The sequence below is a fragment of the Strix aluco genome, chromosome 9, assembly GCF_031877795.1.
Source record: "Strix aluco isolate bStrAlu1 chromosome 9, bStrAlu1.hap1, whole genome shotgun sequence".
NCBI classification, from domain to species: Eukaryota; Metazoa; Chordata; class Aves; order Strigiformes; family Strigidae; genus Strix; species Strix aluco.
Window position 1 is genome coordinate 12,899,115 of NC_133939.1, and position 21,676 is coordinate 12,920,790.

General features: G+C 35.6%; 1 protein-coding gene across 6 annotated transcripts in view; it reads left to right on the forward strand.

Moving 5' to 3' along the window:
- RHBDD1 (rhomboid domain containing 1) overlaps positions 1 to 21,676 on the forward strand; it is a 49,666-nt gene that overhangs the window by 18,101 nt on the left and 9,889 nt on the right. For 3 of the 6 annotated variants that reach the window (XM_074833722.1, XM_074833723.1, XM_074833721.1), the window contains 3 exons: positions 2,551 to 2,639; positions 4,241 to 4,291; positions 9,027 to 9,146. In XM_074833722.1, coding sequence (XP_074689823.1) covers positions 2,551 to 2,639; positions 4,241 to 4,291; positions 9,027 to 9,146 — 260 coding nt within the window. Of the gene's footprint in view, positions 1 to 2,550; positions 2,640 to 4,240; positions 4,292 to 9,026; positions 9,147 to 20,030; positions 20,143 to 21,676 lie in introns of all 6 variants that reach the window. The other 3 variants (XR_012624280.1, XR_012624281.1, XM_074833724.1) reach the window with 2 other exon arrangements.

Sequence of the window (21,676 nt, forward strand, 5' to 3'; positions counted from 1 at the left end):
TGAGGCTTGTTGGCCTGTCAAAGGAGGAATTTTGGTTGATTTGACATGATTTGACAAATCTGTTTTCTGCTTCTGGTGTTCTCACCTTGCTTGTATCCACAAATCATGTGTCCTAGAAATTGTTGAACAAATAGTTTTATCTGGGAACAGAAGATAGTGATTAGTCTGTAGTCCTCTCTCTGACTAGCGTCCTCCTTTTCTATTCCTCCCCCCCCCCCTCCCCCCCGCCCTTTTCCCTGCTTAAGAATGGATATAGAAATTCCTCTATAGTCTTCTGGAACCCTACCCATCCTCAAAACAGCCGGGAAAAGATGTAAGTTAACTACTTCAGAATTTTGCTGCATATATTTTTTTCATTTGCTTTGACAGTGTTAAAAGTTTTTAATAAAACTCTGGTTTGTGGTTTTGGTGTTTTTTTCTTGGTTAAGTTGCATTTTATCTGTATATTTTAGTATATCGAAGATGTTTTCCATACTATAAATGATACCAAGCATTAGCAAAAAAAGGTATTAAGTTATCATTTGAGTAAATTACAATACAGCATGTTCTAAAATGAAGTGGTGTTTGCTTAACTGGGCTGTAACATTAAGCATTTCATTAATGTAGGGGAAGCTGTCTTTTTATACCCTACAGAATTGCTTTTCCTTAGTAATTACAAGTAGCAAGGTGCTACTGTTGATCACACTCAAATTAATTTTATGACAGCATATGGTGAAAAATTGATGTGATTTATCAAATGTACGCATTTTCTGCATGTCAGTGATAGGTATGTGTGCCAGTGTATCTGTTGTTATTCTTCATTTAGAAAACCCCGTTTAAATGTTTTCATTATAAATTTCTACTCCTTGAATATAATTTATAATTAAACAGTCAATAGTGTGTAGGCATCTAGTAAGCTAACCTATTCGATAGTCATGAAGTGGATAATATCCCTCTGAAGACTTTAAGTTGAAGGGTTTTGATTATTCATACTGTAAAAACTTTGATTTTTGGGTTTTGTGGAATAGTGCTCAGATAAATCAAGATGAGCATAAAATTTGTTTAAAACACTGGCAGGAATATAGATGAATCAATCTTATGTTGGTGATTTCTAGAGTAAGGCATCTTGAAGTATTTAATGTTTTCTGTGTACAGACATTTTCCAAGTCAGGCATGTATTTTTCACAAATTTGGAAAATCTGTTCCAGAACAATCTGTTTGGAAAATTAGTTTCTTATAGATACTTTATTTTGGTAACTACCTCTTACTTATACATTTTCACATTAGCATTTATGTGTTACTCTTAAAAAAATTCTTGGTTACTTATGGGAGAGAACTGCAGCTCTACATAGCAGAATACAAGTTTGTGGTTAAGTGGTGTCAAAAGAGTGAATTTAGATTTGATCTTCATCTCCCTCTAGTGACACATGCATTTTCTTATATACTTTTACCAGTGATGCCTGGAAGTTGTATTGTCATGAGTGCATATGCTATCATCTGTGTAACTCTTTCGGATTTCTGACTGGAATGTAAAAAGCTTAATGTTTAAATCTCTCTTTACATTAAACAGAGGTTTCATTTCTGCTTTATGAATGCAGAAGAGCTCATATTACTTAAATCTTTGGACAACCAGTGTAAATACAGTGAACTGAGTTATTTATAATTACATACAGTGGGAAATATTAAAGTTTAATGTATCAGTTTCTCTAACTTCATAATAGAGATGAAAAATTTACAAATAGCGTTTAAACAGAAGATTTTACTCTTAATTAGTGTTAAAACCTGATTGAACACAAGAGTTAACTTTTAATTTGAATGCTGAAAATTGGTTTATGAATTTATGGAATACCCCATAGGCATGGCAATACTTGGAGCCAATCTCCTTATTTACTGTAAACATATGCTTCCATGTTGGTTTCTCAGAAGACTCTAGAGCCTTTTCATTCTATATGTGAGTGGGCAATGATCTTTTTTTTAAAGAAATTGTTGGTACGTAGAGAAAAGAATTTGGATCTCAGAATTTCACCTGTTCTTTTAATTTTAAGGCACTGTGTTACAAAGATTGCAATGGATCTGCATTCATGCTTTTCTCAGATACAATCCTGCTAATTGTAGGATTGTATTGATAGTGTAGTAGAAAGTATTGTATTTATGCTTTCACTTGAAACTGTAAATGGTTTTGGTAGATCCTACCTAGACATTTCAGCATAATTCTGTGGATTTACTTTTTTATAGATTAAAACTAGTTTCCTACCTCAGTAAGTATTTAAATGCTTTTAGGGAAACAGTATTCTGGCCTTTAAACAAGCAATTAAAGTGATCTCTCCAATTAGTTTCCAGCTTCTTCAGGATATTTGTTAGGTACTTTTCTATAACTGTATATACCTACCCATTTTAAGGTATTTATGAAGAAAGAAAACTTGGCAGTATGTCCTTGCAGGCAAGTCACTTCTCTATGCTTGGTCTCACTCAGGGACTTTCTCAGTTTCAAGAAATTGTGCACTCGCCCTTCTGGATCCCTCCCAAAAATGTCTGTCTTTCCATCACTCACAAGATTTTCCTTTTCTGTAGGACTTCTTTTGCTGGACATCTGGCAGGGATTCTTGTTGGATTGATGTACACTATGGGACCTCTGAAGAAGATCATGAAAGCCTGTACAGGTATATAGTTTTGTTCAATTTATAAAATCTGCTTAAGAGAAACTTTTATTTTTGAAATTCACTAAGTCTTGCATGTAGAAATTTAGGCCATTCCAGCAAGTTTTTAGGCAATTAAATATATGCTGATTATTAAAGTGAATGCAGAAGAAAAAAAGAACTTTTCTTAAGTATGGATGTTTTACTTAGGGAAATACCTTTTACCCTTCTTTTCAAATGTTTATTTGGAGTAAAGTGCTTCACATGAGATGTCAATGAAAATGTCACTTTAAATGAAGTGTGGTGAAGCCATAAAAACATGCCAGAACACAGTACATTTCCATGTTGATTTCTACTGTTTGAGTTCATTCTAGTGGAACTCCCTACAGCTTGAAAAAGGCTGTGGGACACTTGAGAAATTATTACTGGAATTCTCAAGCTTTCCAACAATGTGTTACTACAGCTTTTTATATTGTAGTAATACTTAATTTCTAAAAAGATTATATCTGTAGACATCTTTAGTCTAACAACTGTTTTAAATACAGCCCTGCAAACTTTGAAATGAACACTCCTATGATTTTCAGTGTCTTAATTGTAAGTCTAAGCCCTTCACAACAGCTGTGCTTGTGTTGATTGTCAGAGTATTTGGGGTTTATGTCTGATTACTTAATAGATTGAGTACTTTATTCATGACTGTGCCATCAACTTGACCATGGATATGGTGTTTGTATAGTGGGAAATTAGTTGTTCAAAGGGTATGTTTTTCACAGGAGGTTTCATTGCAGTTTGGTGATACAGCCTGTAGCTCATGTATGTTTAGCAGTTTAAAGTGGAAAATTAGAGACTGAAGCATCAGATTTCCTACCCCACTGGAGTGAACAAAGTGTCACATGAGTTAACTGTTAATATTGCATGTTTCTGTGGCCTGGGGGTGTTACCTGATAGTCAAGCATTGAATGACACTGCCTAGGGAGGTTAATCAGTCTCCATCCTTGGATGTTTTCAAGGCTTGACAAGATACAGCCCTGGCTGAGTAACTTGGTCTGATGTCATATGTAACCCAGCTCTGAGGGACCTTCTGAGGTCTCTTCCAAACTGTATTGTTGTAGGGTTCTGCAGTAAACCCCATGGTACTGTTAGCAAAACACGCTATGGCGATCCTGCTGCTGTGAAGGTTGCTGTGTGACTAGGACCTGGAGGAAGGAAGTGTTCTAGTATGTCATCTACACATCATCTTTTTCTCCTGTGTAGCAGAGCAGAAACAGTGCAGTGTTATTCCAGTCCTCAGTTTTCTCTGCATTTAACCCATTTTTGTAGTCTCAGCACAGAAATTATTAATTACATGTTCTGGAGAACATTTGCTAGGTTGGTTTGCATTTTTCTAGTCTACATGGATATGTTGCTTAAACATGGCACATTACTATACAATCTGGAACAACATACAAGCTTACCAATACTACATTCTCTCCCTGATGCTAGAAAAATTTGTAGATACCTGTGGTTTCACATTTGTATCTTATGAAACAGACTCTGAAAGAAAAAGTACTTTAAATTTGATTTTTGTATTTTATAAAGACAATGTCATTATTTTATTCTAATAGTACATGTGCTGTTCTTACATTTAGGTGGCCTTTCTTTATTCACAGACCCTGCCAGGCCACAGGACTACTATTCAGGTAACTACTCTCGCCCACTTCCCTAAAAATTTATTCCAGTTATACAAGTAATTTTTGCTAATGCTAGGAAACCTATAGAGGAGCTAGTTAAATGGAAACATATACAAAATATTCCGCACATATGTGTACCTGCTAAACTTACATTACTTCTCTGGCCACATCTCACCTTTCCTTTTTAGGGAACTGTGTGGATGTATTTTGTACAAGAGGCTTTAAACCTCAGATTAAGGTCATGACTTCATAAAATGCCACCCTGGGGCAATAGCATCCCTTTTGCAGAAGGGAGGCAGGGGGGAAGTTGTGTGTACTGAAAGCAGCCCTTGGAACCTTGGTAAATCTGCCCTGATCTGGCAAACTTATCTGTTCCATTCTAGGCTGATTTTTTTCCCCCTCTGACAAGGAACTTCTTCCTTGGAACACTTTTTGTAAATCAAGTGCTCTACATGCAAAAAACCCACTCCTCACCAGAATAAATTTAGGCTATCTTCACAGTATATAGATGGATAGTTGGAATGCTGGCATACACTTTGTATGTAGCACGTTTGATTCACCTCTTGAGCAGAACATTGAGTCATTGTATGTGGAGTGTATAGAAATAATAGGTGGAGGCCTTGTCTGAGAGGGACAGAAGAGGAGCCAGCTGTGAGAAGGGCTGTGTGTTGGATCAGCTAAGGGATGTATAGCCTAGTGTATCTTATCTCCTGCAATGATTTATAGTCCTTCCCAGGCATCTGCTGTAAGAACAGGATAAATATGTAGTGATAACTCCCTGAAATATCTGCCAGTGTGCAGTGGCTTGTGACTTAAAGATGTTGTCAGCAGAAAGTTTTATGAGGGGAATTTTGTCTTTAATAGCCTGTGCTAGATTCTTCTTCCATGAATTTGTCAAAAGCTCTTTGAATCGGCATGAACACTTTTAACACCTATATCACAGAAGAAGAATTTCAAAGTTTACTTCCTGCTATAGAATCTGTCATTTTCGTTTGTTTTGCACCTACTAGCTGCTAATTTCATTTGATGCTCATTAATTCTTCTCTGGGAAGTGAAACTAAACCTTTATGTATTTTCCTCATATTCTTTATGGTTTTATAAACTTCAATCGTATACTCACCATAGTCATCTTTTCTCTCTGGTTGAAAAAATTGTAGTCTATACGGTTGCTTATATGAAAACTATTTCATATGTTTGATCATTCTAACTGTTGTGTGATGTTTAGTCATGCAGGGATTTTTATTTTTTATAGTCTTTTATAAGTGAGATGTGCTTACTCTAAGCCACAGAGAGCCAAGGTTAGTGCTGCTTTTATTCTTCATGATGGATTTTGTCCTCCCTGATCTACCTCCAATTTTATTATTACATTAAATAATTACCCCAAGCGAGATTATGGGCCCTTGAATATTTTTGAAGCATTTGTTTTATAATTCCTAACCAAAAGATCTTAACCTACTTTTCTTACCAACAGTAACTTAAAGGTATATTTACCCAGGATTTCCATTATTCCAGTTCTCAAGTTAAGAAACACTTGATCTAAAGGCCAGTAAAGAAATAAAATTAATATTGTGAAATGAAATAAGATGTGAACATAGGCTGTGTAGTGAGCATGAGCTACCTGTTTCCATGACTGGCAGTCTCAGCCCAGGTGAAGATGCTCCCCTAGCTACAGCTGGGGTTCAGCCCACCAGGGCCCCATGTGCTGCTTGCCTTGCTCCGTGTTCCATATTCATAGACACTAAATATTCCTTCAGTATTCCAGTATAGCAGGGTGGATGGAAATGCTAAACATATATATTGAAAAAGGTACTTTAATGGCTAATGATGATAAGAATTTGTACTTGACATTTAAGCTCCATCATCTATTGCTGCCACTGTACAAACACCAGCTGCTTGGAGCTTGGGTGGGTGTAAAAGACCGCCCTTGTGGAACAGGAGCAGATTGTGAACAGCCCTTTATATTTTTCTTTTCCAGCTTTTCCTAAGCAGGGAAAAGGGATGTAATATATCTAGCATGATGGGGGTCTACTTAGTACCTGAGGGGGAAAAAAAAGTTTAGTATGCTGACAACAAGGAAGTCGGGGGGTTTTTTTGCATATCTTGGGCGGTCCCTGAAGTAGTCATGCTGTTGCTTTGAGTTTTTGTGGACAAAAGGGAGATAAAGGAGAGGGTTAACCTGGATTATCCTGTCTTCCAAACTTGGCTTTCGGTGTAACTAAATATTTTTTACTAAATTCATTTCTCTAAAATGTCTTACAATTGCAGTTTAAAAAAAAATGTGTATTTGTTATATTCATTCCCTGTGTATGTACTTTGTAATTATCTTTTATCCTATTTGCAGAAGTCTTTATGGAAGATTTAACCTTTTGCTTGGTGTATGTTACATGTAATAAATTTGGCCATCTTTGATAAAACTCTAGTGTCATAGGCTAGTGATGCATGATTAATTTTTCATTTTCTGGTATTGCTGATTTATTACTATCTGCCTTTAAATATCAATTTAAATAGAAAAATAGATGAAATTATGATCAGAACAGATTTTATGAAACAGTACAAGGACACAGCTTTAGAGGAAAAAATTATTTTAAGTATAACTTTTAACACATTTAGTATTTAGTAACTGAATAAGGTTTTCTCTAAATGCAGTTCATGAATAAAGTATTAGGACATTTATTTTCATTAATAGGAATACCTTGAACGTGTCAATGTTACCAAACTGTTTTTCATTGTAAAATAGGGGATTATGGCTTTCTGAGCACTTACAACTTGATGACAGTGTAAAACATGAAACATACAGAAATTTACGGTAATAGAACAAACTTAAAGTACAACATCCTTTTTCTTTCATCAGATAATTTCGTGCTTTTAGTACAGTATTTTATAGTCTTCATGCATGCAGTTTTGAAGCCTGCAGAAAATAAATTTATAGCTGAGATGTTTATTAAGATTAACATAATGCAGAGGAGAATGAGGGGAATACATGAAGATTGCATCCGAAGTGTATATATATAACAGCTAAATGGTATCCTGCAGTCAGTTATGTTCTTCGGCAGAATTATGTCTCTTAAATGTAGCCAGTATGACTTAAAAGCTTTTAAAGTTTGTTAAAAATATGGCTATGGTTCATGCAGATTAAAAACAACAAAAAAAAACCTTTTCTAACTAGAGAAGTTGCCGATTATTTGAGAAATGGCAGAATTTCAGGTTACTGGAAGATAATACAAAGTGTTCACTGCAGATGTATGAAAATTCTCCTGATGTCAGTTGTATGTTCTGAAAAGAAAAAATTTGCAAATAGACAGAATTATATTTTTTCCTCTGTGTGTGTATGATGTATATATGTATGCATACATCTGTGTGCACATACAACGTGTATATAAAATATATGTAGGTGTATTTTCATAATGCACACAGAGGAATATACTCCTGTATAGAGTAGTGTGCAGTCACTCTGTTCAGTTTGTCATGCTTTTCCTGCATAACTTTAAGATAGGGTATTGCTATTTTTATTTGTCTTAAGGTTCCAGAACTTGGGATTTTTTTCTTTAACACAATCATTTTTTTTACAGAAATCATTTATATGTCCTCACTTCATAGTCCGTGCTTGTTACTAATCACAAAAACTCCACTACACGTGGCATCTATATAACTAATGAGATAACACAAGCCTATCATTGATACTAATAATCTGAAGATAAAAGGAAATGTCATGCTGTATTTGTTTAATGCAAAAATGTTTCTAATTATTTAGTTTTGAAAAACGTGTGTACATTTTCTGCCGGTTGGAAGAAACTGTTGATATTCCAGTAGTTTGGTTCTTCAAAATCCCCCATCCAGCAGTCTGGAAGAGAAATTAAAATATCACCTAAAGTTTTGTATTTTGAAGATGCAAAAATTGGGTAGAAAAATGGGACTTTTCTCCTTAGTTTTTCTCAGTTTAGATTTTCTGTGCTCAGGCAAAATCAGCCTGTGTTAAAAGGAAGAGAGTCTCACTCAATTCTCACCAAGTAATTTTTTTCTCTTAAATCCCATGTCTTTGGGTGGATGATGGTTTATACTTGGTTTTGACGAACTTTGCAAATGGTCAGAAATTCTTGGTTGTCAGTAATGCAGGCAACGTACAGTGACGGTGACATTCAATGAGATCTATGGTGTGGTGGGTTTTTTCCAGGGCAGGTGTAGCTGTGCAATAGCACAATATCAGCTGTATACATTACTGCAAAAATTTGCAGAAATCTTTTCCCCTGTGTTTTCTAGGTCCAAACATTACCTGAATTTATGATGACACTGGCATGTAGTTTATGGACACGGGGGAAAGGGAGAGACGGGTGGGAAAAAGCCTGAAACCTACCTGTTTTGTTGTTGCTGTTCTAATGACATTAATAAGGTGTCCGAGCATTGACAATTAAATGTTAAAAGGAGCTAATGAAAAATGCCTTTCAATTTCTATGTGAAACTTCTTAATAATGCAATTCTATGACACTTACTTATAACTATTATAAAAAATTGAGATCTTCGAGCCATCTTTTCCTCTTGTCTTTCTCTCTCCTGTTGCCATGGTCTGGCTTTGTAAATCGGAAATTGATTCATGGCATATATTGTATAAGTCATTGAATCCTAACAATTTTTTTCTTTCCCAAATTAAAATAATTTGTGGAAGAAAAATAACATAAAGATAATTATCTGATTTCAGTCTCCTACTGAGTAGCAGCAGTTTATTTTATTTATTTTGTATTCATTTTAGAGTACTATGGCTATCCAGGTTATCAATACAGGACACCAAGGAGCTATTACGATTATACTGGTGGACTTACCGAAGAAGAACAGCTCGAAAGAGCAGTGCTAAACAGTCTTAATGAAAGAGGTAGGAATTTTATGCATTTTATATTTTGTTATGTTTCAGACTGAGAAGTGATTAGCAGGGGAAAGATGTATTGTTCATTATTTGTTTTCAGTATTTTGGACATGTCTTCAAAAACAGATAAAAGTTTTCTGGTACAATTTTCAGATAATGAAGTGTGAGGATGCGGTATCATTCTCTTAGTTCAATTGCATTTATTTGTAATTGCTTACTGTTTGATTACCTTGTACTACTATAGTAAAAAAAAAATGTTTTTATAAAAAAAACCCTTAAGTAGACTAAGTTGCTGTGCCAAAAAAATCTTAGAATACTCTACAGAGTAGTATGAAGTGTTATAATAGAAGTGATGTTGCCAATATTTAAACTTTCTTTGTGCGTATATTTTTGCTTTTTATACAAATTTAATTGACAAGCAATGTACTGATTTCCTACTCTTCATGCTATCCTTTTCTACCTTAAAGGAAGCTTATATTCTACCTAGCTGAAAGACCTAAAAAAAAGTTAGGAATGCTTAGAAATAAAAATGGTGTTTGTTTTTAACTAAAATGTGTTAGTTAAATTTGGTATCAAATACATTCTTTAGGATATATTTGCTCTTTTTAGAATGCAAGTGAAATTAAGAGGGAAAGAATACTTTGTAAAATCCATTTCTCAGTTTTTGAAAACTTCAAGACTTGAGGGAAAATCTGTTTAATAGGACTGATGGCATATTATTAGAGCATCATGTGTAAAATTTACATCGCACAGTTATGCAAAATTTTTATACTGAAGTGATAAAATAAAGAATAGAAATGAACATAGTATATGTTGTCTGGTACTGAGATATGTTTGATATGAAAAACTTGCATGTCAGTATGGATTCTTTTGGGAATTCAGCCAGAGGCTTTAGGTGCTCCTTAACTTAAGAAATCTGAAAGATTTCTTTTAAATTTGGTGAAGCTGTAATGTTTAATCTTAACAAAAATAATAACCTGACTGAATATCTCATCAATGTCACTTTCCTTTCATAATCTTGGTATTCAGTCTTCCTGGGTACAAAGAAGCACTCATTAGGAAAAAGATTCAGAAACCTCTACTTGTAACTGCAACCCGTAAAATGTGGAGCACCATTCATAAATCTCCACTCAGAAAATTAATTTACACCACTGTGTTATGGCTGTCAGAGAAATACCAGGCGAACATGAAAATGAGTACCTTGGCAAATCATCATCACTTTTACTTTCACACCTTCTGTGATCCTGTTTTTTATTACGAAAAACATGTCGTTATCTGGAAGATGATTTTAAAAAGGCAGCATATGAGGCAAGTTTGTGATAGGCAAAGGCTTTTCCAGTTTGAGAAATTCATAAACATATTTTTTTAATGTAAATACAGCTTTTTGCTTTATTAAGTTTGCATCTATTGTGAGAGTCACCTGGGAGGCAGAAGTGCAGACTTTTAGGGAAATTAGGGGGGAGTAAGTGAAATTTTTTTCTAGTTATCTTCATTTTTGTGTTCACCTTTGTTCTTTAAGCGTAGTTCTATCTAACTGTCCCTCAACATTGTGAAGCTAGAAACTTCAAAAAACCCCACACTTTCTGCCACAAGATTATTATTGTAATGTGTTCTAGAAATGATTGCAATCTGAGCAGTCCCATTTCAATCAAACTGTACTGTAAACCTCAGACAATAGTGAGAATCTTAGCTTTCAAATCAATAAAATAGCATTTAGTCCTTCTGGTTTGTCAGCAGAAGATAGTAAATTAGTTACTGTTCATGCTGTCTTAGGAATTTTTAAAAATTAACAAAGTCATATCAATATGTTGTCCTATGTAATTTTGGGAAGGAATGGGTCTAAAATGAGCTTTATTATAAGGGATACTTTTTACTTTACTGTCATTTTTACATGACATTTTATGTAATTTTTAACACTGAGTTTGAGAAAAAATCCGTCAAAGTTTTTAATATTAAGCATTTTGAAATATTATCTGCAAGAATGAGCCACGCTTGTATTTTTTTTGAAACTCAAGAAAACAGGATACAAATAACAATGACAAAATTATGATAATATAAATAATTAGATAGTGTACACTTTAAAGGCTTTCATGTATCAGTGTGGAACACCTGCAACATTCATTTGTAGCCTTAAATGATCTGTGTCACTATAGGTAAGTATTTTTTTTCTGCTTGTTGGTTTTGGACAAAGATCAGTTTTCAGCTCTAAGAGGCAATATATTCTTATTTGGAGAATGCTCTTTGACACATGAGATAGAATTTCCATAGCATCTCTAAGTATGTACATCTCACTGGTAAATAACTGTGGCATGCCAAGTCACATTTTTAACTTTGAGACAGCAGCATTTCTTAACACTATGGTAGTGCTTGGTTTTAGTGCTAGCTATAGTTTTTAAGCCTCACAGAGAAATGAAGCTGGAAAATGTATCTTTGTATATTGTTTTCAATATAGTTTTGGTGTGGTCAAATATATACGTAGATGTTGTTTTCAGTGGTTTCACAGGAGTGCTTCAATTTTGCGCCTCTTTCTCCTACCTGCTGGAGCACTTAAGTTTGGACAAGCAAGACTTCAGAGCTGTACTCTTAAAAAATTTCCTTAAACAAGCTGCTCAAAGGTGAAGCTTGCCTGTAGGCAGATGCTGTATTTCACAAAGAAAATACTATAGAGCATGTAACTGATCACATCTGTTTTAGTGACACAAAGGATGAGATGAAATTTAGTGTGCTAACGAGCAATTAGGATATCCTTCCCTTTCGGTTAGTTTGAAAAATAATTAGCTGGAACGAGCCCTGTCCTTTGAACACGATACACTTTTCCCTAAAGCATGACATTCACAGTTGCTTGCAATTACATGGATGATGAAACAGGTACTTAACATGACTAAAAAATTACATAAAATAATTTGAAATAGGTAGATAAATGGATGTAAAAAGAGGTATTGCAATCAAAATTTAGGGCTCTCTTTCCTTATTAATCTTTTTTCCCCCAACTACGACATTGAAACCATTACAGTTGCTCTGTAGCTTGGACATAAAAGTATTGCGGTAATTTTGATTGATGTTTTTTAGTTTTTTTTTTTTAGTTGGACAAATGCATTTATTAAGGTTTTTAGGCCGCAGATTGTACCATTAGATTTGGGATGTTGATCGATTCTTGTAAATTACAGTGTTAGTATCCTGCTAAGCTATTAAAAGAATCAGTGACATAGTACAGCATTTCCTGGTATCAGTTGTTGTCCACTAAAATCTAATTTGTATTAAAACATACATTGAATTTAAATTCAGTAATTACACTTCTGTAATCCCATACATGGGTTATTTAGACCCACCGCTGCATTTCTGCTTATTCCACATTCAGGCATTCCTGAACTGCAGTTCTATTTTTATGCAATATCCTGAAAATTTCTTAAATAATAATAATAATTAGTATCTAATGCAACAAAAGAAATTGCTAGGCTTGTTTATGAGATTATGTAGGCATCAGTTTTAAGACTATCTGTCATAATGATTTAGGTGAATTTACTAAAAGGAAGTATTATTTATATTCTTTACATTCCTAGTTTTAGATATGTTGTTGCCTCAAACAAGAATCGGTTTAAACAGCATTAATTTTTTTCTCCAAAGTTTTGCCTTTTTTAAAAAAAAATTTCATTCTTAGTCTCATAATTCTGTATTAATTACAAATTGCAATAATTCTTCCTTTAGTTAAATCAGTAAAATAATTTAAAAAATCTTAGCCTTTGATATTTAAACTATATGGTTTTGCTATGAAGTTAAAATATATGACTGCCCTTCTTGTTTAATACTAGTATTAGCAGCTGTCCTTAATGTAACCCCAGTATACCATATCTCTTATCTATTGTTTACTTGCTATTCTGCTCAGAAGAAATATCTTGATTAGTGTGGGATGTGGATTTGGATTTTTGTTGCGGTGGGTGTTGGGATTTTTTGTGAGTTGAACTTCTAAGTGTCTGTCTTTCAGTCTCAATAATGTTAAGAATCCCTTGCAAGCTTATGTCTCTGCACAAAGGAATTTTCCTCTTTTTCTTAAGACTAAGGTTTTTAACCATGTAGGTGATAATCTTTATAGTTTGTGAATTAGAGAGAAATACCTTTAAGTATACATACATGGCTAGCCCTCATATTTTATAATGAAACTGTCTATATATGCATTTCTTTAGTTCTAATTTAAAGCAAAACCCCATACACTCAAAGTTTTTAGATGGCCAAGTATGGGCTAGTCATAGGTACAGTTGTGGTGTAGCTAGGAAATATCTAAGCATCTGGCTTACCTGTTCTCTGAATTTTTAAGGATTCCCTTTTCTGTTTTCTTCTACTGAGACTGGACTTTTTATTAGTAGTTAATGAAATTTTCCAAATCCATAGAAGATTGTAATAAGATTGAAACTGATGTGATAAGTCAGTGTTATCTTTCCCTTCTGCAATTGTAGGAATGTCAATCATTACATTTGATAATGGGTGATTTTCTGTAAAATGTCTTAAAATAGATTATATGCTCAAATGTGCAGTGCATATCATCAGATTAAAATACATTTCATAAAGTCACGTGCTAGGGCTTGCATCTAATTCTTGAAGTCCAACTTTTTCTTTTTTTTTTTTTAAATTCAGATTATGTATGGTCTCAGGTACCTAGCAACACTTTTTGGAAAAAAGCTTTCCCTCTTGAGTTGAGCTCTTGTTCTAAATAGCTTTCTAAAACTGTGACTGTGCTCTATGGTCCTGATCACTAGCACTTTCTTCAGGCAAATTTCCAGAAACTTAAATCAGTAAATTTTTATCATTTCCACAGTGTCCTGTATTCCAGTATTCAGCTGGAATAAAGTTAATTTTCTTCCTAGTAGCTGGTACAGTGCTGTGTTTTGGATTTAGGATGAGAATAATGTTGATAACACTGTTTTCGTTGTTGCTAAGCAGTGTTTGTGCTAAGTCAAGGACTTTTCAGCTTCTCATACTGCCTGGCCAGGGGAGGCTGGGGTGCACAAGAAGCTGGGAGGGGACACAGCCAGGACGAGCCAAAGGGCTGTTCCATACCATACGGCATCATGCCCAGTACATAAACTGGGGGGAGCTGGCCAGGGGGCACCGCAGCTCGGGGATTGGCTGGGCATCCGTCAGCGGGTGGTGAGCAATTGCGTTGTGCATCACTTGTTTTGTATATTCTGTTATTATTTTCCTTTTCTGTCCTATTAAACTGTCTTTGTCTCAACCCATGAGTTTTCCTTTTCTTTTCCACCAGTTTTCCCCCATCCCGCTGCAGCAGGGAGAGTGGGCGAGTGGCTGTGTGGTGCTTAATTACCAGCTGGGGTTAAACCATGACACACAGAAAGTTTTGGTGTATGCTCAGTGTAAGTAGCAGACCACTTGCAAGAATCATAGCTAGAATTCTGTTATAAATGTTTAATGAATGTATAGCCATATTCTTCCATCTGTCTCTTCAAAAAAAAAAGCAGTTTTACTGAAGATTAAAACCAAAAAAGTCCTGATTCTCTTGATAAAGGCAGTAGAAGAAAGGCTGAGAGTTGGGATTGTTGAGCCTGGAGAAGAGAAGGCACTGGGGAGACCTAATAGCAGCTTTCAGTACTTAAAAGGGGCTTATAAGAAAAATGGGTACAAACTTTTTAACAGGTCCTGTTGTGATAGGACAAGGGGTACTGGTTTTAAAATAAAAGAGGGTAGATTCAGACTAGATACAAGGAAGATGTTCTTCACTGTGATGGTGGTGAAACACTGGAGCAAGTTGCCTAGGGAGGAGGTGGTAGATGCACCATCCCTGGAAACATTCAAGGCCAAGTTGGATGGGGCTCTGAGCAACCTGATCTAGTTGAAGATGTCCCTGCTGACTGCAGGGAAGTTGGACTAGATAGACCTTTAAAGGTCCCTATCACTGATCTGTGATTCTATGAAAAGTTCACCAGGTGGATAAGATGAAGCACCACTAAGCCTTTCACCATGGGTTTATCTTTTAAAATAGAACCATAACCAATTAGCACCTATGAAATACTGTGGTGTAAATAATAGTTCTGTAAAGCAATGAAATCATTCTGTTGGAAAAACCTCAGTTTACATATCTGAATGATCAGACAACTGAAGCAGTTGCTGCCCTGTGTTATCTAAACTGGTGTTCGCTTCCTGCCCATTATTCAGGACTTCTGTGTGCATCCTTTTCCCTCCTGTCTTTGAAACACTTCTAAGTACAGAAGAAACCTAGTTCAACAGTTTGTTAGTAAATTGGAAGAGCTGAGATGTGTTCTGTAAAATACCATTAACAGAAACTGGTGTTTGATCCAAAGTACATTTATATAAATGTTGGTTATGCAAATAAATGAGATTGTGTTCCCCATTTCTCTCATCTGTCTTTCCTGAAAAAGTTCTGTCCATTGTTGCAAACAATATTGCCTAAAATTTTCGGCTTGCTTGGAAGCAGCATTCCTGAGTTATATTTATAGGGATAAAAAGACAGACACTATTAATTTAAAAGTAGGGCTTCAATCCACATGAGTGATAGTGTTTGCACTTATCATGAAAGTGAAAAATTATAAAAATAGAAAATATTGAAGCATTGTGTCACTGGTACATTGAGAATAGTTTAGAACATAATTTCACATTCAGTTTGACACCCTATTACAGTATGGCTTTCAAGGCTGTTTTGTCCTGGTATTGTTTGCTTCTCTCTAGTTTGCTCTGGATTACAGCACTGTGCTGAGATTATTATATTCAGTATTTAACATTCTGGACATGATGACTCTCTCTTCTGCAACGCAGCACATCTTTCATTCCTTCTATCAAATGCTTGGTACTATATCGGGTATTTTTGGAAACAGTGCCTGAAGGGCATTGTTTAACTTCCTTTGGTCTTTAGGCAACAAGTTGACAGTGACATGGTTATTTCTTAGGTTCTGATTATTACTACAAAATATTCTGAGATGAGAATTTAAATAATGATTAATTTTGTTTGCATTTAAAAAGTATATAGCACTGACACAAAGTATTTATTATGATATTCATGCTAAAATGTATACAGAATGCTGATATTTTTTTTTCCTGTGACTGCCTAAATATGCAAACACGTTTGAAGGTACTGCCAATGCAGCTTTCTTCTGGATGGTTTCCTTCTTGTAGAAGTTTCAACTGCCAAAGACAAGTAAAACAGGAAGAAAACACTTTATTAAAGAAATAGTTAAATCTTTGACTGTATCTAGAGGTGTTTTTCTTACATTCACACTACATCTTATAAAAGCATGGTTTGCATATGGAGGTAGAGGCTGTTCTTGGTGTTTTCATCCAAGACTCAGTGATACAAATGGGAGTCTTTTCACTGACTTCAGTGGTCTCTAGATTTTTTTTTTTTCCCATCAGTAACTTGGACGTTTTCTTAAAGGAACAAATGTTGTTCCTTGCACAGTGGATTTGGCAGGGTCACCTTCCTGGAGAACAGGCATTTTGCTTGACAGCTGTGGGCATAATTAGAGGAAGCCGTGTGTGGGAAGCACCCTCTTCCACTTGTGGAGAAAGTGGTAGTTGCTGTGGAGTGGCTTCAGTCTGCATTGGTGTCTGTCCATCCATTTGCATTTCTTAGTCTTGGCATTGGGAAGTGGATATTGTTCTGAGTTTCTTTGTTGTTGTGAGTCTTTGTTAGGCAAACAGAAATGAAGTAAAGGGAAAAAAAGTGAGGGTTTTTTTAATATATTTTTATATATAAAGATTCTTATGAATATTTTTCTGTTATTTGAAGATGAATGTAAAGATTTCCTTTTCATCTTCCACTTTATTTCTTCAGAATAATAATATTCAGTTAATAACTGAATAAACTGAACTGTAATATCTCTTAACAGCATGAGCTCAACAGGAAATTTTTGATACATTAAAGCAAAAGCTGTTGTCAGATTCTGATCTTAGGATCTGAGCAAGTGGTCTTCATAGCTCTCTGGCTTACCTGTGGCAGTAAGCACATATTGCTTAATTCTTGTTGGTTTAGTTCAAGTTTATTTTAATAGATTATAAATACAGATCTTAACATGTATCAATAATTTCAAATAGGCTTTGTAAAGAGGAAAGGATATTTAAGTTCTGGGTCTAAAAATTGTAATTTCTTAATGGCCCTTCTAACACCAAACCTCGAGAAATAATACCTGTTTAGTTGTCTTGAGAAACTTGATCAAGAAAATACAAAGGGAATAGCCAAGGAAAAATACAAATTAATACATAACACGGGAAGAGGAGGGGAGGGATCAAAGTGGAAAATTAGCATAACTTCACAATGTGGTATATACTTCAGAGGGATGAAAATAGAGGGAGGGAATGGATTTACACAAATTTTATGTTCTTGTTCATAATAAGTTCTGTATATTTTGTTGGGATGATGCTCAGGTATGTCAGATAATGGCAGAATGGGCGAGGTCTTACAAAGAGATCCAGATAGACTAGGGAGCTGGGCGATCACCAACTGTAAAAATTTAACAAGGGCAAGTGCAGGATTGTCCACCTGGGATGGGGCAAGTCTGGTTATATGTACTAACTGGGGGACAAGAGGCTGGAGACCAGCCCTGTGGAAAGAGATCTGGGAGTCTGGCTTGATGGCAGGCTGAATATGAGTCAGCAGAATGCCCCGGCATGCGTCAAACACAGCATAGAGAGCCAGTTGAGGGAGGTGATTGTCCCACTCTACATCACACTGGTGCAGCCCCAACCTCTAGTACTATGTGCAGTTCTGGGTGCCTCAAATCAAATTATGAGACTGTGTCCAGAGGAGGACGACTAAGATGGTGAAAAGCCTCAAGGGCAAGACTTACACGGAGCAGCTGAGGTCACTTGATTTGTTCAGCTTGGAGAAGAGAAGGTGATGAGGGGTGCCCTCATCACAGCCTATAGCTTCCTCACGGGGGGCAGCAGCGGGGGAGGTGCTGACCTCCTCTCTCTGGTGACCAGCATTAGGACATGAGGAAATGGAATGAAGCTGTGCCAGGGGAACTTCAGATTGGACATTAGGAAAAGGTTCTTCACCAAGAAGGTGTTTGGTCACTGGAACAGGGTCCTCAGGGAAGTGGTCATGGCACCAAGCCTGTCAAGAGTTCAAGGAGCATCTGGACTATGCTCTTAGTCATATGGTTTAGTTTTAGGTAGCCCTGCAAGGAGCAGGGAGTTGGACTTGATATGGTTCCTTATGGGTCCCTGACAACTTGAGGTATTCTGTGAGGCTGCAGTAGACCAGAAAGTGATAAATATGGTGTTCGTCTGGAATGAGGGAAGGAGCCAAGGTTTTATATAAGCCAAGCAGCTTAAATTTCCAGAAAAATGCACTATAAAAGCCTGAAAGAGTTACAGGTAGGTAAGTAACAGGGCTGTATGAATTTGTTATGACAGTCATAGCAAACTAGTTTGAATAAAGGGATGTAAGTTGTGTATATAAGGGAGAAACCATAGGAGTTGGGCTGTGTGTGAAACCAGTGTGGTCTTCGGTACTATCTTGCACAGTATTCTAAAAATAAGCGATGGAAATACGGCATTGATTATACTATTAGGTGTGTGTAAAATTAACTAGAGAAGTATGAATTATATGCAATGGTCTGCCCTGTGTGCAGTTCTACTTTGCAATTTGAATGATGCAGTGCAATGTGAGTGTCACTGGATACCAGCTCAGGAAGGCTGCAGACACACTGGAACACAGGATGAGAATTAAAAGTTGTCTTGGCAAACTGGAAGGCTGTCTCAAAAAATATGGAAGTAATTCTGTTTGAAGGTCTTCATGCTAGTCGATAAAACCAACAACATAACATGGATGAACAGTGTCAATTATATAACATTTGCCTCGCTGTGAATCTATGAATAGACATGTTATCTGCAAAGGCATCCTTCTGTGCTCTTCACTACGAGTGAGACCTTACATGTAGTACCGCATCATGTTTTTAGCACGTCTTTTGAAAAAGGATAGGAAGTGTCTGGAGAGTCAGAGTGTGAAAGGAGTAAGAATTAAGTGGATATCTAGAAAACACAACTGAAGAGAACATGTAGTATGAGATAGGAGGCAGAGGACAGTTGGTCTACAGAAGATACCTGATAATACCCAAATCTTCAAATACATTAAAGGTAGCTGCAAAGGGGAAGAGAATGTAAATTTATTACAATTTATAAAACAAGAAATAAAGATGTTATTTCATCAGTGGAAATTTAAGTTAGATGTTAATAATGAGAAGTAATGGAATAAATTGTCAAAGAATTTTGTGGAACCTTCATGCTGCAAGGGTTTTAGGGTTAAAAGGAGGTTTCTCATGAATGTAACAAAGGTAACTGACGGTGCTGTGAGGCATGAAAATCTGCTAGCTGATCATTTGAGGTTCTTTGTAGCCCTGGTTTCTTTGGTTCTAGCAATAAATTATGCTTTATTTTACAATCAAATCACTTTAAACTACAAATTATATATAGATTTAGTCAAAGAACTTGGAAGACCTGACAACTTGGAGAATAATTTTTAGAGGGTTTAATGACCAAGGAAGAATACCATAGAGCAGTTCAAGGATGTCTTCCTACTTAACTGCATTAAGCTGCAGAACAATCTTGGGGGGAATGAAGAAAAAACCAGTTAAATTTTTTTAAAAAAATTTAGTTGAGCTATTTTTTTAAAACCAGTTTAATCAAGCTATAAAAAGAGAAATAGGGGGTGGGTTTCAGAAAAAAATGAGTAAGTCTTCTAGTGTGACCCTGTTATGTTCTCTTTATGCTCATTTTTTACTGAGTCATCGTGTGCATTAGCAATAACAAACAAGGGACTTTTTTATTAAAGTATTTAATGTTTATCAACGAAATATAAGTATTCTTTTTTTTAACTATTGATCAAGGGAGCATTGTGTTCCGTTTTTTTTCTGGTCTTGTGTTTAGGATACAGAATGGACAAGAACTTCACTGTGAGCTTTATAATTCAGAAGTGTTGAACCCAAGTACTGTAACATCACACAAAAATATTTGCCAAGAATAGGCATGCTTTATGCTGGTAAGGACATAACTTGTGTGTAACTTCATAATTCCAAGCAAATGTGGAGGGGTGATTAAATTTCATTTGCATTTATTCCTTCTTTTTGCCAGGAGAAACTTTCAGCCCTTTGAGTTCTATTTTGCGTAACTCCTTACCTGTTTTGTTCTTGTTCTATTGCTTGTCTTAGATCTCATTTTTAGTGCTTTACTTCACTGTATTTTTGAGTGTTCTTTTCTTGATCTGTGCAACTTACTGTAAAAACAGTCCAGGAGAATAAAATACAGGTCATGTGAGTAGCAAAATAAGTCACTTAAGTAATTTTGTAAATTAACGATTGTCTAAATGTCATTTGGAGGATGGAATTGGAAAATATGTCTAAACGCTAGTGAATATGCACTAACAAACCAACCAAGGGAAGAAACTGCATAGAAAAGAATATGGAATAACATGAGGTCTCCCATTCTATTTTTTTCAGTGAAGGTTGTGCTGCAGATGCTTGAAATAGATGAACATAAATTAAAGACATTAGGAAAAGGATACCTTGCTATTTGCAGCTGAACAAAAGACTTCTACTAGATTATGATAAATACACAGCCTACCTGAAATTCTTTTTGTAACTGAAGTTATTCTTAGCTTTCTTCTTACTGCTCTGAAGAGGAATAGATGTCTGTCTGTTTTAGCCTAAAGATGAAGTAGCATGTCTATATAGGTCAAGGCTTTTTTGAGTTGCTTAACAAATCCCTTTCAATACTTGAGAATGAAAGATATATTTGATTTTATGTATCAACCATTTTAAATTTAATAATGAGTTTAGCCTTGTTTAGGAGAACTAACATCTGGAGAATTATTAGATGGTTGGAAAATGCAGTGAGCCTATCTAATGTCATCTCTCCTGTAGTATTTTCAGTATCCAGCTAAACAGTAGTTGGGGGTAGCTATCAAACTAACCCCCTTAATTCTCTTCTGAAGGACATCAAGTCCAGCAGTGGTCTATATCATGTTACTTCTGCATTGTAGTGTTGTTTATTTGTTGCAAACACGTGATCTGAGTGTGCAGGAAACTTTTGGCTTCTTCTGAGGCAGTGACTGATGGCCGCTATTCTAAAAATGTTACCAATGTGCTTTTAACAACTTATGTTACTTTAACAACAGAGTTTGTTATTTTGATGATATGGTTACAGCAAAGATGAGCTTTTGAGGCATGATTAAAATAAATTTTAAAATCCTCATGTATGAAGAGATCAAGATACCCACATTAAGTTTTAGCCATCTCTTCTCCTAACCAAAACAAGTTATCAGGCCTTCTGGAGAAAATGGTTTTGTGTGTTTCTCAATTTTATCATCTCTTCTTTTAAAACCAAGAGGGACACTCTGTGTTCAAGATTGATCTCAGTTGCTCTTCTAACAATCCAGTTGTATCTGGGTTCATGGTGTATGACTTCCCTTCTAACTTTATTAGCCACAACTAATTTCCTGCTAATCTGATTTTTCATTTGTCAGCCATTCCAAAGCACAGCACACAATCAGTAGTTAGATTTCCGTTTCTCGTCTT